The sequence below is a fragment of the Plectropomus leopardus genome, chromosome 10 (genome assembly GCF_026936395.1).
Source record: "Plectropomus leopardus strain MGB_pleo_1.0 chromosome 10, ASM2693639v1, whole genome shotgun sequence".
NCBI classification, from domain to species: Eukaryota; Metazoa; Chordata; class Actinopteri; order Perciformes; family Serranidae; genus Plectropomus; species Plectropomus leopardus.
The window spans coordinates 7524655-7539992 of NC_142185.1; the positions used below are offsets into that span (position 1 = coordinate 7524655).

General features: G+C 39.5%; 1 protein-coding gene across 1 annotated transcript in view; it reads left to right on the forward strand.

The window, feature by feature from the left end:
* The window catches only part of LOC121949318 (tissue factor pathway inhibitor-like), a 51241-nt gene that overhangs the window by 16580 nt on the left and 19323 nt on the right, over positions 1-15338 (forward strand). Inside the window, exon 2 of the mRNA XM_042494980.2 lies at positions 12383-12583. Coding sequence (XP_042350914.2) covers positions 12383-12583 — 201 coding nt within the window. The remainder of the gene's footprint in view (positions 1-12382; positions 12584-15338) is intronic.

Consider the following 15338-nt stretch of genomic DNA (forward strand, 5'->3'; position numbering starts at 1 on the left):
CCGACAGATGCACGCTTGATTTCCTGCAAAGGCATGACCAGGTTTGAAGATGTCTGTCATCAACCTGCAGTAATCATATTCACACCCTCCCCCCATCAGAGCGCTACCCAGAAAACCCTATTTGTCCAATTGATTGGCTCAGAACCAGCTGAGACGGACTCTAATTGGCATTGGGCGGGATTGTTCAGTTCGGCAGACTTTGCAAATGTCAGAGCGCGGATTTGGCAGAATCACTGAAGCGAGAGGGATTTCTGGTTCCCACTATTGTTTTGTTATCGAGACCAAGTGGGAAACAGGTAGGGGCTCAACTTAGATATTGCCAGGAAAAGATAATGCCATTGCAGAGGGGGAGTGTGGAGATTTACACCACTGAGCTGACATTGGAGAAAAGTCGGTTGATAAAAACACAGGCTAGATATGTGGGAGAGGGTTAAAGCTACGAAAAGGCAGACAGAAAGTTTGATTTTTTTGCTTTGTTATCTGTCCAGAGTCCCCTGCTTGAAAGAGAGAGTAAAAAAAGAACACCTTCAGATATTGTGAGGTAGAAAAGGCAAGCTGAGATGAATGGTAAATCTGCTTGGCAGGGACAAATGGGTCTACAAAAGCTATCGAGTTGTGGAGCGACAATTAAGTAGCTCATTGCCTCTCTCCTCCCTCAACACCTGCTTTACCAACACACAGGCTCTGATTAAAAATGTATGGGTCTCACAAGCCTTTCGGATAATTAAGAAGGTTTCCCTGCAGTGCAGCTGGTAAGAACAAAGGAGAAAGCGTGGTTGCAATCTTTTAGCAACACCACATTCAATAACAGCAATAGCTTGCACAGAGTAAAAAGATTTTGCACAGTCTTTCATGTAACTGTACCATGAGTGCAAACTTTCCACTTGGGCGTCTCCAGCAACAATCAAATCACAGATCCTGGTGGAGTTTTTGTTGTGCTCTATGCACTGAGCTACACAGGACCAGGCCTGTTTGCTGCCCAAATACAAGTAGGTTCAATACTCACTCAGCCTCCAGGGTAGCCCCCAGTCTGTTTCCCCGACCACACAATGTGAGCTCTCAAAGCTTTTATTGTTCGAAGAAATGGAAACAGATTTCTCCTGGAGGCACGAACTTGTCCGTGTTTCAGTGGGATTCCTTTGATGTGCTGAATAAGTGCTTTGGAAGGTGCTTGAAGCCCACTTTGATCTCCCAACATGAAGCGCCATAGGAAGTGCTCTCACTGTCTGCAAGATCGCTGAAGGAATGAGGTGATCCCTCTATAGCTGCTCAAAGGCCAAAGTCTATGGCCTTAATGAGCTGCATTTGAAGTGATTTGCAGGATTATTGCCATTGTTTCAAGCTTTCCTGTACAACCTCTTTCTCATGTTCACTATTATTTTGCTGATCTTCTTTTTTTGCTCTTGGTAGCCTCATAGTCATGCTAATTAGATATCAATCTGCAGACTTGATTGAAATGTTGTGAGTGGAGCTCTGCTCATCCATTATGACAGACGTTCTCATCATAATATCAGAAGAGAACTTTTTAAAAGCAGTAGTGTAAAACATTGTGCAACACTGCCTTGCAACCAGGCCACTGCTTGCTTGAGCAGCGCATGATGGCAACCTCCCTGAACCGTTTCGGCTTGCACGCTTGTTGTGGCAGTGTTGCTGCTTTAGCGCTGCTGCACAGCCTGCCTGTTGTCATAACTACTCTATTTCCAAATTAAAAGCACATACTCCACTCATCTATGAAGCTGTGCAAGCTGTTGCATTGTCAACTATATGGTCATGCAAATGTTTCACAATAAAATGCCTTGTGTCAACAACTGAAAGGACTTGACAGAAATGTTGTGGGCTTTTACTTTTATATATTTTTTTATTTTAAAACAAAAACAGGACAGGTTGAGTAAAACAAATATAATTGTATTTCCTCATGTCTGTGATGGAAAAAGACATTGAAACAGTTGATATAGTGTCATTGGAACTATCAAAAGACCATTTTCACTCTCTTTTTGCTGAAAACCACATGGAAAAAATCAGCAAGAGTCTGTTTCTGTAGATGTGTCGCAGATGAGCACCAGCTTAGATTCACCTAAGCAGCACTGTTTATGATGGCACTGTGGTTGCTCTAACCAGTTAACACGCTTCAATAAAAAAAAAAAAAATAGATTTTATAATGCACACAGGCAGCGAGACCTGGGCATTGGTCAGCTGAGTGGTGCTAAGTGAGCTAGCAGTAGATAGGTAGCACGCTCTATTCTGTGCAGTGATACGGTTGGCCTCAAAACAAGGTCTGTTCAGTCTGTCATCAGTCTCAGACAGATAGCCAGCAGGTAGCTCAGCAGTGTAGGCTAAAGGGTTGGGAGGTAGGTTAGCATTTTCTGTCTGGTTATTGACAGCCTGTGGCGGACAGTAATGAAGTATATTTACTATTATTACTATTATTTATAGTTTTTAAGTTGTTTTTTTTTTAACTTATTTCTTTGACTCTACCACATTTTAAAGACAAATATTGAACTTTTGACTCCACCACATTTCTATGAAGGCTCTTGTTTCTTGTAACCGCAACTTACTCTTGTTGCATTGAGGTCAGCTAATGATTTCTTTTTCTTTTCTGAAGTGCATAAGTCCTGTTACCGTGACCAAGCATTTCTGCGTGTGATTTGTTTGTCAGACAGATGTTCCCATACCTCTACCTCGTGCATGTGGTACTTAGATTGGGCAGCTCATCTGTAGAGACAAGTAGAGGAGAAGTCATCAGCAGGCGGTTTTATTTGCATGCAGTGTTAGTAGCGGGTGCAGCAGCAGATGGAGATCCCCTTCCAGATCACCCATGGCCATAACTCAAGTCCATGTTTGAAGTTTTCTAAAGTGAAAAATGATTCGTATTTGCATTCATTTTAACCGATTGCTCTGTTCATCTTCATCACTTCATCACCGCCTGCAAGATTTTTCATTCTTCTGGTTCTACAAGCAAGTCATTGCATTCAGTGGGTTGTTAAAGAGTTATTATGTAAATGTATTGCAGCAGTATACAACAATGCATTGAAAATGAATGTTTTCTTCACAACTTTAACTCAAGCAATAATTTAACTTAACAACTTTCTCTTGTAATTGAGTAATATTTGACTAGTGTCTATACTTTGACTCAAGCACTAGAGTTGCAGGTTTTTGCGCTGTTGGCAGTGGTGGACAAAGTCAGCAAATAAATTTGCAAGCTTATTTCAAACTGGCCTTAGTTAGTCTTTCAAGTATTACAACAATCACCAATTCGGTCAAAATATAATACATTGTACCGCTGTCTCTGCCATTGCTCTGACTGCTGAGCATTATCATCATTCTTTGAAAGGCAGATCATTCAATTAGTAAAAAGAAATGCCAAAAGTTTAATCAAAAACTGCCCCCCAGAAAAAAAGACAATCTACTAACCCAATCACCAATCAATGTATCACACAATGGTTCGTATGATATCCTAAAGGTTATTGTCCCATAAAAAATGATATATCCTTAATGTAAAGTTATGTAATTGACATAAAGATACAGAGATTAGCTTTAGGCCAAGTTACTGTGGTTAGGCTCAGAAAAAGAAACATGGTGAGGCTTTATCTTAAAATGACTCAGAGTTCAGTCAAAGTTCGTACAATTCTGAACACCCGGCTCCGTCATTCAGTCTTGTCAGTCACATAATTGACACACTCTCCTGTCACACTTTTGGAAACAGTCAAGGAAATCAAGGGAAGATTTTCTCTGACAGTTCACATTTCTCAGACTTCCTTTGTGGCCTTGCCATCTTCTTACATGACACATGGTGACACCAGATTTTTTGGACACTTAACAGGTGAAAATATGTGCAGCAGAGACACTTGGTGGGATGTTTAATTTTCTCTGCTGTAACATTAACAAGCATAAAACTGGACGCACTTTGGTGTTGACTTATTCCAGCAGACACACAGTTGCGATATGAACAAATAAAAAGTAGTGGGCAACATTGAGGCTATAAATAACCCATAATGCAGCACTTTTTAAAATTGGCTCGCATTGTACTTTCTCCATTAAAAGAGAACATCTGAACACATAAATGTCGAGAGCTTGAATTTAATAAAAGCACCACTTTTCCAAACTTTACGTAAAAAACAAACAAAATGTTGTGTTCTTTGGGCCATTACAGTAAGCCCCAAAAAGAAAATGACAGCCCTGAAAGAAACATAAAACACATGCTCACACACAACGCGCAGAAACAAATATATATAATGAGAGGAGCATCATTTGTTCTGAGCTGAGCTGTAAAACGTTGGGACAGGCTGTGACTCACCCTCAGCCCTTTGTCCACTGGCCTCAGGGCACAGCTCTGATATACTCTGACAGCATTTCTTACATTACAGGCCTATCTGCTCTTGCACGGTTGATGCACCCTTTTTTGGGTCTCCGCCAAAGCACACGCACGCTGTGTTAAGCGAATGTTGCAATCCAACGTCTTTTTTATTTCACGGAATTTGTACTCGATGCTTCATGAACCGTTTAACGTAGTGACTCATTAAAGACATGAGTGTTCCAGTGGTGACTAACTTGACTGTTTATGTTTGCATTTTACACAGAGATAAATGAGGTTCATCTATTTTTGAAGCAATGTTCACTTCAGCTATTTTTCCAGTTTCAGTGACATAACCACATGCATATGCCTCTTGTGTCATGAGTCATGAGTGGCAATGGTAATCTTTTTACCTTATTTCACCCTTTGAAAATAACCGTGATGACCTCAGATGAACCTTTTGTTAAAGATTTGTTAAAAGAATTGTGATAAATTGTGAGATTGAACTTTTTTCTGTCTTTTTTTTTCTTGGTCCAACACACATAGACTGGACAAAATTTCCAATGCAACACTTGTTTTGCTCCTATTTTTCACCAGTCTAAGTTAAAGATCTAAAACTTTTTCATGCACTTAATATATATTTTTTCTCAAATTTTGGTGGCAAATTTGTTAAAATCCATGTCAGTGAGCACTTCTCCTTTTGCAAGTTAATCTATCAACTTGACAGGTGTGGCATATCAACATGCTGATTAAACAGTCATTACCACACAGGTGTGCCGTGGGATGGTCAGCTAAATTCTTAAGTTCATAAAACCTAAAAACCGCCAAGAGGTAAAAAATGCTACATGGCTTTTTAATTAGGAAGTTGCAGCATTCACTCAGTCATGAATTATAGCGCTATAAGCGTTGGACCTGCTGTTGTGCTCCAGCCGAAAAACTGCATATAAATAGATGTTAAAATAAAGTGACGTACACTTAGACACAGTCACGCAGCACAAGGGACCTGCTTTCTCTGGAACTGTACCTACTGATCAGCTTGGTAATACACATCAAGTGACTGTCACTGAATGCGCAGCCATCGGATACTATCAGGGCCAAGTCGCAGATAATGATAGTTTGTAAAATGTTTTGCAGGCACCAATTAATCGGCCAAACCAATAAATCTGCATAACCTAAAAACTGAAACCTACTTTAATGAGTACAGATCAGAATTTTGTATTCTTTTCAGATACTTGCACTGTTTTCTTCTCATTCCACTTCTGTTCTCATTATTTTCTCTTTATTGCTTCTGTTGATGCTGAAGTGTCTGAATGTGGTTGTTGTTTACACTTATTAAACTTTGTCAGCAAAGTTTTAAGCATACCTTGTACTTTTCCTGCTGTTTCTCACTAAGTTTCCTTCTTGACACTTTTCCATGCTGTGCAGTTGAGTTGGATACTGTTAAGAAAGCACTGAGACAACTTTCTCTCGTTGAGTGCAAAGTCATATATAGTTAGGGCTGCAGATGACAGAACCACTGGGAGCTGTCAAGACTTTGGCATTGCTCTGCTCTTTCTCAGTGTGTCTGTCTACATCAGTCTCACTTTCTCCAGCTGTTTTATTAGTACATCACACCTTCCTGTCGTCCTGTTAACAGTGTGTGCGCTTTGGTGTTTTATCTTTTGCTGAGTCATCAATAATGGGCTGTGTTTTGTTGTTTGCTACTGCATGGTTGCTGTACAGTTTGAACTCAAGTCCCCTTTGCTAAAATACCTAGATATGGAGATACACGATAATCCGCTGGTTTATTAAACAAGCTGGGACTGGGCCTCCAAGCGACTCAACCTGCCCATCTTGGGAATTACAGAGGTGCTTGGCACAGCGCACATGTTGAGCAACTCAGATCTTTATCCAAACGTGTGTGTGTGTGCAAATCTTGGCTGAGCTGAGCCCGCCGGCAATACCCAGAAGGCTAGCTGCCAACGGAAATTTGATGCATCTAAAATCTGTTTCCCTTTTCTGCATGGACTGTGTTTCAAGGAGCTGGCTGATTTTTTTTGGTCACCTTCCAAGGGTTTTGCTGATGCATTGTGCGAGTAGGACTATATTTATTTACCTTCTGTTCAACAACATGGAGGTTTCCTGATGACAGATCTGGAGCTTTGGATGGATTTGTGGATTGCTTGGAAAAGTTGTTTGCATTTAGAGCTGTTGCAAGCAGTGTGCAAATCTGTTTTTTTTGTTTTGTTTTTTTTTAAACCCAGTTTACTTTAAATGTTAATGTCTTGTCTGCAAACTGCTGTCTGCTGTCTGGTCTGCAAAAAGACTTGTTATTGCACAAGTGCTTCCTAAAGTCATTTTCTAACAAATGCTGGCCTGTAGTACAACTGTTCTGCATTAAATGGGGACAAACAAAAAACAGAAACTCACTAATTATTCATGCTTTTCATTCCTTTTGTTTTAATGGTTAATCATCATGTAGCCTTTAGCACTTCTATCTGTGTTACTATGAAACTGCATCATGCAACTCGAATTGGAAGTGGAACTATGTGTTTTAAAGCTAACATGATACAAAGGCTGCCACATTATCCAAAAATTCACTACAAAATCACGGTGTTTAAATAAAGCTGATCCTCAAATAATAGCTGGGGTGAGGCCAGCCAAAAACTTTTCCATATCTGATCTCAACCGTGTTTAGAGGTTGTTTGAAAAGGCTTGATCCCTATCAGATTTCTAAAAATGCCTCTTAATCTGAAAACTCTGGCAGCTCAAACCGGGTATCAAAGTGTCTTTGAACTTAACACACAAAGATAATGTCAAACTCAGTGACAGACATGTTGTGCAGATCAATACTGCTTCTAGAAGAGAGCTAAAGAGGACAACATGAAGAGCAAGTTTGTGGTAAAACGCCAAAATAAATAGTTTGGATGGTGCTGTGATAGACCTGTATTTCTCATGCTTCCATATTGGAAAGCTGCATCAAGCCTGCAACATTGCAGACAGATCAGTGATGTCTGGACATACAGATCTGATCTTAGTACTTTAATAACAGTATACTGGCTTCAGCAGGAACTGTCTTCAAAATCTGATTTGAGAAACAAGGCTGGTTTGCCTGCAGTTTGAACGTAGCGTAATTGAGGCTACAGTGAAAACATTATAGCTTGCATGGTTAATTTATTATGCTAAAATCTGCACTTCCACACCGTCCAGGCAAAAAGGCAAAATACTGATTGACATGGACATTGTACTTAATTTATCAAGTTAAAAGGATGACATGATGGACGTTTTAAGTTTGCATTAACTAGGCAGCAGGGGGTAATCAGAAATAAAGGCTTGTGTGTAATTATAAGTTATATGTTTACTCACCAAAACAACCAACTCACCACCATCCAGCAACAAAATCCACCATACCAAGTTAAATCAGTACCAAATAAAATGAAAAACAAAAACAAAAAACTTTTTGCACAATCCCCAGTTTGGTACTTTTGAATACAATTATAGCTACCATTTTAGGTTCACTCACAACAGCTGTAGAATGACCCGCGGTGCTGCTGATCGATCATTGCAAGTCTGTTCAGCTTCCTCCGTATTACATTTCATTAAAAACATCAGTATTTCAAAATATCTGATGGTTAATGGACAGAGGGCGCCTCACTTATAAAGTTTTTTGTGCACAGGTTTAACATGCACTCCTGGCTGTGGTTCACAAAGTGATACACAATGATGTACTCTATAACACTAGATGAAAGTACTGAGTGGTCAAAACCTGCAAGGGTGCCCTTAGGTGTCACTAAAAGTTTGAAATAGAGGAGCGAACACAGATTAAGCTCAAAGTTCCAAACTGGCTTTGACATTGTGTCTTTTCATCCATTAATGTTCACTAGGCAACATTACTATTCACAGGATGATTCTCCCATGGGTGCTCATAATTTTACATGGGTGTCTATGCTTGAGCAGCGATGCAGTCAGCACCTGTGTGTTGTGCTGTTGTTCTTGTGGTGGCTATATTTGAAATTTCACTGGAAATAAGATGTTTAGAGCCTACTGTATGTTCAACATTGACATCCTGAAATGAGGTCTAAAGTTTTATTTTTTTTAAAGATTTACTTTGTGCAAGCATGTTTGCACGTGTTCAAGGAGCATTTCTAGTTTTCTTGCAGAGAAAATGTTTGGTTTCTTAGGGACTGCCTTACAAAGCCTCTGTCTGGATATTGAAAAGGAGTGATTGAAGAACACACTGCTTATTTTGGCTTTGCTCTGTCTTAGACAGGAAGAGCAGAAATCAATCAAAGGACCCTGTTTTTTTCCCTCTCTTTGGGCGTCCAAAGTTTGGCTTATTGAACGCTCTTATTTTCAAGATTTACAAAAGACCAGTCTGCACCATGTTTGTGCTTTTCATTTAACCCAGAAGGGACCTCACTTGCTGGTAGCTTGAGGCAGCCAGGGAGTGAGGTTCAATGTGGTGTGTTAGCATAGCTACAGTGGGGTTTGGTACTAGACGTAGACCCAGATTCCCTGTGTTGCTATATAACTTCTCCCCTGCCAGATAACCCAATCTTCTACTTCTTATCAGACACGACAAGAAGAACGTAAATAAAAACTGCCACAAGTCTCTGCAGGGAGGCCCCGCTGCCCTCACCACATCTCCCACATGCAATAGCAATACCACAGTTGAGGCGGAAGGAAGGAAATTGGAAGTATTTCGTTGGTGTCCCCAATCCCTGGTAATAAATAAGAATTGGACGGGTGAGGGAAGAGGGCAGGTTGTAGTGGTGAGCTGCTGCATTAATTACGTCGCCTAGCAGAGGGACTGTTTGCTGACTGCTGTGCTGATAGGACAGGGCAGGGTGGTTCCCATCACATGATGTGTTTTGATAGAACTTTGCACCTTCCTGTAGAGAGAATTTTATCTTTGTTTTCCAACTTTGTAGTCACACCAGAAAAACAAACAGAATTGGATGATAATAAAACCAATAAAACACATTATTAGTTTGGTGTTTGTCAAAATCTCAGTCCAAAAAGTCAAACAGTCTGCAGCTATTCCAGCAGCTCTGTGAACCCCCTTTCCCACTGCACAAAAAAAACCAATAACTGCCTTTAACATCTGGATTTTGTTTGTAATGGGAACGGCTCCAATAGGCATTCACACTTGCATCAAATGACACTGCAGTAGGTACAGGTTTTATCGGCTCTTACTCTAATCGGCTTCAATTGAAATACAACATCTAGGTAAACGCGCTAATTTTACTGGTGAGATGCAATGATGCACCACCACAAAATGCTACCCGTCTGCACCCAAACAACACTGTTCCAAATTATTTTAGACCAAAATTTGAAAAAGAGACTGAACAAGTACGAAATATTAAAAGCATTTAAAAAAAAACCCGTAAAGGCATATTTGTCTGCTGAAGAGCTCTGTACACAGCTCTGATCTCCTGGCAATCGGAAAGCAGTCTATAGCCTATTTTAAGTGGGTATACCCGTGGTAAAAAACAAAACAAAAAAAAATGTGTACACATGATTATTCACTCTAATTAAAAAAAAAAACGAAATTAAAGAAACTAAAGAGGTCTGATCAAGATTATTTGTTTATAATGTGTCTTTGTTAACTACTGACAAAAAATAAACATCAGCTTAAAAAAACAGCATTGGTCGAACTAGGGAAAGTATAGCTCAGCCTCATGGAAATGTGATTTATTTTGTAGCATTTTTTCAAAATTGAAATTTTTGTCCTGAGATGAAAAGTCATGGGAAGTTATCATAGCCCTTTTCTTGGGTAAGATTTTGAAGTTATCCTTCTAATAGTTGTTGAGCCAGTTGCATTTTCAACCTTTCCTTTTTCCTCTTTTTAGGTCACTTGCCACTTCATGCTTTTATCATGAAAAATACAAAGACAATGACATTCATTGGAGGATCACATAACATCAAGATTATTGAATGTGCAATGTAGGAAGGCATTTTTTAAAAGTGTCACTCAAGCCCTGGCTATCTGCAAATCCTTTTGGACAGAGATCCCTCTCTTCTCAGTGGGATTCGAAGTAACTGCACTGCTACAGGCAGGCATAACAGAGACCTGACCTAAAAACAGCAGGGATGAGGGCTGAGGAAACCATTTCCCAACAGCACACTGAGATAGTGATTTAACATTGGCAGCAGTGGTTAGCAGAGCTCACAGGGTCTCATGTCCCCTCTTTTTATGGATCTGAATAAGCCAGCTTTTATGAATGATAATGACAGCAGAGAAGTGTGAGAGCTAATTCATTGTTCACAACTGTATCTGATCTGGACAATTATGAATAATGGGAATTTTGTCTTCGTCCAGCAGAATATTGGCCGTACATCAAACATGGTGTACGCAACATTATTTAAAACACAGTGTGATCATGCAGTCTCTCAAGCTGTGCAATACACTGCTTGATGTGCTGCAGTGCAAACTGTTGCTGTGTGCTGCATTCTGGGAAAATGTGTGCAGCTTTCACTCACTGTTCTCTTGCCAGCTGCCACCTGCCTGGATCTGCTTTCATGTACTGGGGGGGAGTTAGGTCCTCCCAGATGGTTCCTTAGTCTCAGAGCAAGTCTAAAACAAAACAAAAAAAAAACAAAAAACAGCAGGCTTGTGTCTCAATCAGAATAAGAAATAGCATATGAGTGACTTTATATTCAACATATCCTCATAGAACGATTTGTAGGATATACTATAGTTATGGGCATCTTATTTTTCATACTTTAATACCTTCCTGAAATTTCACCTTGGTAAACGGTATATGACAATATCAGTGCAGCGCTAAACCCCACCCCCACCCCTATGGACGGTGAATTCACTAATTGTGTCCTACTTTTCAATCAAACAAACAATAGAAATCCACAATGTACCAATATTACTTTTAAACCATGTTGATAAAAGTAATATTCTCTTACCTATTTTCCAAAAAAATATAATTGTACATCTTTTGAATTCAATTTTCTCTCAGTCATGGGAGACTGACAAGTATTTATTGCCTTGTTAACTCATCATTAAACAAACTTCATTCAAACTTGACAAAAACAAAATATAACTCACCCCAAACTTTTTACTTTTGATATTAATATAGTTTGTCAATGCACTGTTCCAACAATCACCAGCTCCATTTTGGTTGAAATAAATCCTTAATTTGTTAGATGTAAAAAAAAAACAAAAAAACATGACGTTATTCCCATGGTCTCTTTGCTGCCGGCTGTTTACAGTCCTGTAACCTATCCCTCCACCACTATTATCAGCTCAGCTGCCTGTTCCACTAGGAGGGATTGGAGACTGAGCTCTGGTGGTGCATGCTGTGCACTACATACAGTGAGTTCAATCAAAAGAGGAGCGCCTGTATTTATGATAATATTGAAAAACATACCTTCAGGATTTCTAAATACCCTGATATACCCGTATATACCCTGATATACCCTCATACCATGAAACTGCCCAGCCTTACATCTTTTGAATTAGCAACCCACAAATGCCATTGCGTCCTTAATGTAAAGTTACGTTTAGGCATGTTAAATTACTATGGTTCGGTTTAGGAAAAGAAACATGGCAAGGAAGTGCCTTGAGTTGACTCAAAGTTCACACTATTCAAAATACATGACTCCAGTTCCTGAGAAAAGTCACAATTTTTATGACCCATCCCTCAACCCAACCTACCACCTTATAAGAGCACATGGGACTGATTCTTTGTTTACTCACATCAGCGCATTGTTCATTTGATCGCCTTATGAAATACATGGTATAGCATTTGTACGAATTTGGGTGTATTAACAATTTGTAAGGATAGCCTGAATTATTGCATATTTTTAATGAGTCAGTCTAAAAGTTCAGGTCAGGTCACACAGCTCATCATGCTGTGCCGTTAACAAATCCTTCACAGAGTGAAGCCTCGCTCTATCTAAAAACAGTAAGCTGTCAAACCATATACTGAGGTCTTTTTTGGAAATTATACTGTCATGCAACTTTACCTTATCTCAAAGCCTGAGGTTAGGGTTTGATGCTGTGACCTAATTTCTTCCCAGACAACACGAAAAAACCTTTTCACAGAGCGCCACAAGAAGCAGAACGCTAAAAGTTGTCTTTCTTTCCCACCTCAACAGATGGAGTTCAGCCTGAACTCTTTATCTTCAATGAGCTGTGCGCCCTGAAGGATGAGCCGGGGCCCTGCAAGGCCATTAAGTACCGATTCTTCTTCAATGTCGACACGGGAAACTGCGAGCTGTTTGAATACGGAGGCTGTGGGGGAAACGCCAATAATTTCGAGACCCTGGAGGCATGTGAGGAAACTTGTGTTGTCTCAGGTGAGTTGGACCCTTGTGGCTGTTTTTGACATGTTTCCAATGATTCACCTTGATATTTCATTAACAAATATCCACTTAAAAGTGACCTCAACATCACTGACACAAAGAGATTCAAAAGGCTTATTTTTCATAATCACAGGACACAGGACATAGATGTATTGTAGCTTTGCATTGTTATTTTATAAGCAAATGATCAGTTTTGTTTTCAAGGACCGTTGTTCCTCATTAGACTTTATTGCCACCTTGGGCATAAAATCCTATTACAAAGTCATTTTGTTGGTATGCGGCGAAAATGGAACATTGCCAGCACATTAATTCTATTTTCCTGGAGGCATTTGGTTAATGAAAAATATGGGCACATTTAAGAGAGGCAGCCAGTATTCTATTATTTATGGGTTACACATACTAAACTGATGATAAATTGATGTTGATGTTTAATTGATTATAACTAATAACAGAGTCTTCAAACTATTTTGAGTCCCCAATTCTCACGTCTCAGTCTTTAAATGGATTTTTAAGTCCCCCTCCACTCAAAATGTCTGGGCTTTTTATGTTTATGTTCTTCAACAATGTTTGACCTTGATTCTACTGACTGTTATTTTGTGCAAAGTTTCTCACTAGAGAGGTGTTTTTAGATTGCAGTGTTACAGCATGCTTTCCCTTAATAACTTTTATTACCGGTATGTGGTAGGAAGCTAGTTAGTGAGACATGCTAATGTAAACACTGTCTTCTCTCAACATCACTTTTTATCCAGTCCTCTTTCGATACCAAGTACAACCGTGTCAACACGTTCTCAGTCCCGATTTGTCAAATATGGCAGGTGGTCAGTGGCCCAATGCTTCAATCTATAACGCTCTATGTACGCCTCAAGTGTCAGTTTTAGACTCTCATTTCTCATGTCAATTTTGACCAATTACACGTGATATATTATACACAATATTCTGTGAAAAAAAACCTGTTCCCCTGTCTCCCCTTCAGCCTTGTAGAACTTCAAATAACCTTACTGCATGCATATAAAATCATAGCCAACCGGCTTTGATTGGTTGTTTTCGATGTGCCATGGTCATTTTTGTAAGTGCCATTAGAAGCAGAGGGAAGGGGAGGAGGGATATAATCTGTCATATGTACTTCTTTCAGAATATAGTGACAGTACCAGTAAATGTGAGTAAAAGATTTCAACAGTAGCTTGAAATACAACAAAGTTTACAAAAAAAAACAAACAGTGGTCTTTTGGGTGAAAGTCCTGTGTTTATTTGAACCCATCCACCACCCCACTGTTCAGCCCTCATCAGACTTTCTCACTCTTTTTCACAATTTTTATTCTTTATGGGTTTAAGTTAGAGTTAGTGTATATCTAATACAGTCTAAAGGGTCTAAAGGTTGCCTTGTGCAGCGGAATCAGACACCAAAGGCCATGAACTAGGCTGCCGTACTTGATGCCCTGGAAATATGAATTGGCTAACCATGTCGAGAAGACTTCAAAACTTTCTATACCTGCTGCATGTAATTATTGGACAATCACCGTTATGGGAAGGAATGTAGAGAAGGTTCAATTGCTTTGAACAAAAAACAGTTTAATTCCCAAAATGTAAAGGCACTGAGGAAATCAAGGTGACAGGAATCTGCATCAACATATGGTCACCTTAAACAACCAGGTGGTAATCATTTAATTACTGTCAATAAAATATCTTATGAAGCAGCTAGATTAGATAAAGGCTGTAATTGGACAAAAAAAAATCACAGCAACCAAGTGCATAAACAAAGCAATAAATATCACCCAGGGCATAGAGCACATTGATGGCTGCACGTGTTCTACATCTGGAGTGTGTGCATCTTATCTATACTATATGTGTTTGTCTATATCAGAGACTGTTTGTGCTGCCTGTATGTAGGAAAGGGTGTGCATTCACCTCTTTGTAAAAGAATCTGATTCAGGTTGTTTTTATCGTTCAATTAGAGGGAAATGAAAAATGTAGCAAAAAATATATTTTCCCAACTGGATTCTGGGTGGATGGGGTGAGGAGCTATGGCAGTGTTCCCAGGTAAGAGTTGAGTTAAAAACATCCAGATATTTATAACATGGATTCGCTTTATTTCCTCTCACACTATCCTTAAATATTGGGGGTGCTATGCTATGCTATACATAGATTGGATTGCAATTAGATTGCATTCATTATCTCAGTGGTTGAAAGTTTTCAGTGGTGTTGCATCACTGAGGAAAATGGAAACCCACTCAAAAGGCGAATTTTGGATAAACACAACATTGAATTCTGAAGTTTTATAACTATGTAAGGGCAGCTGGGAATGACTGAAAGTAGAGGGTCAAAGGTCACTGCAATTGTGTGTATGTGTATTTGACTTAAAGATGGACAAAAAGTTGCACTAATAGATTCTGTTGATTGATTTTTACTGCATCAGTTGTCTTTAAGAGCATGATGATACCTGCTAAGTGCAGTCTCCCAGCACAGGGAGACATGCACTTAGTTTTTGTGAGATGTCAGTTTTATATATTAACTGCCGCTGCGCTTGAAAGCAATCAAAGCAGCATCAATTTGACCTTTGACCCCTGGGAGTCGGATTCATTCACAGTAGGACGATCTGTTCTGTGCTGGTTTTGGCTCAAAAGCACTTTTGGTTGAGTGGAACAGTGCTGAGATATGTGTCAGAAAACACAAAAGGAGAAGACATGCAGAAGACCCCTTTCTCTCTGACACAACAGCTTTATGTAATGGTATCTGTCATTTACAGCAGGAA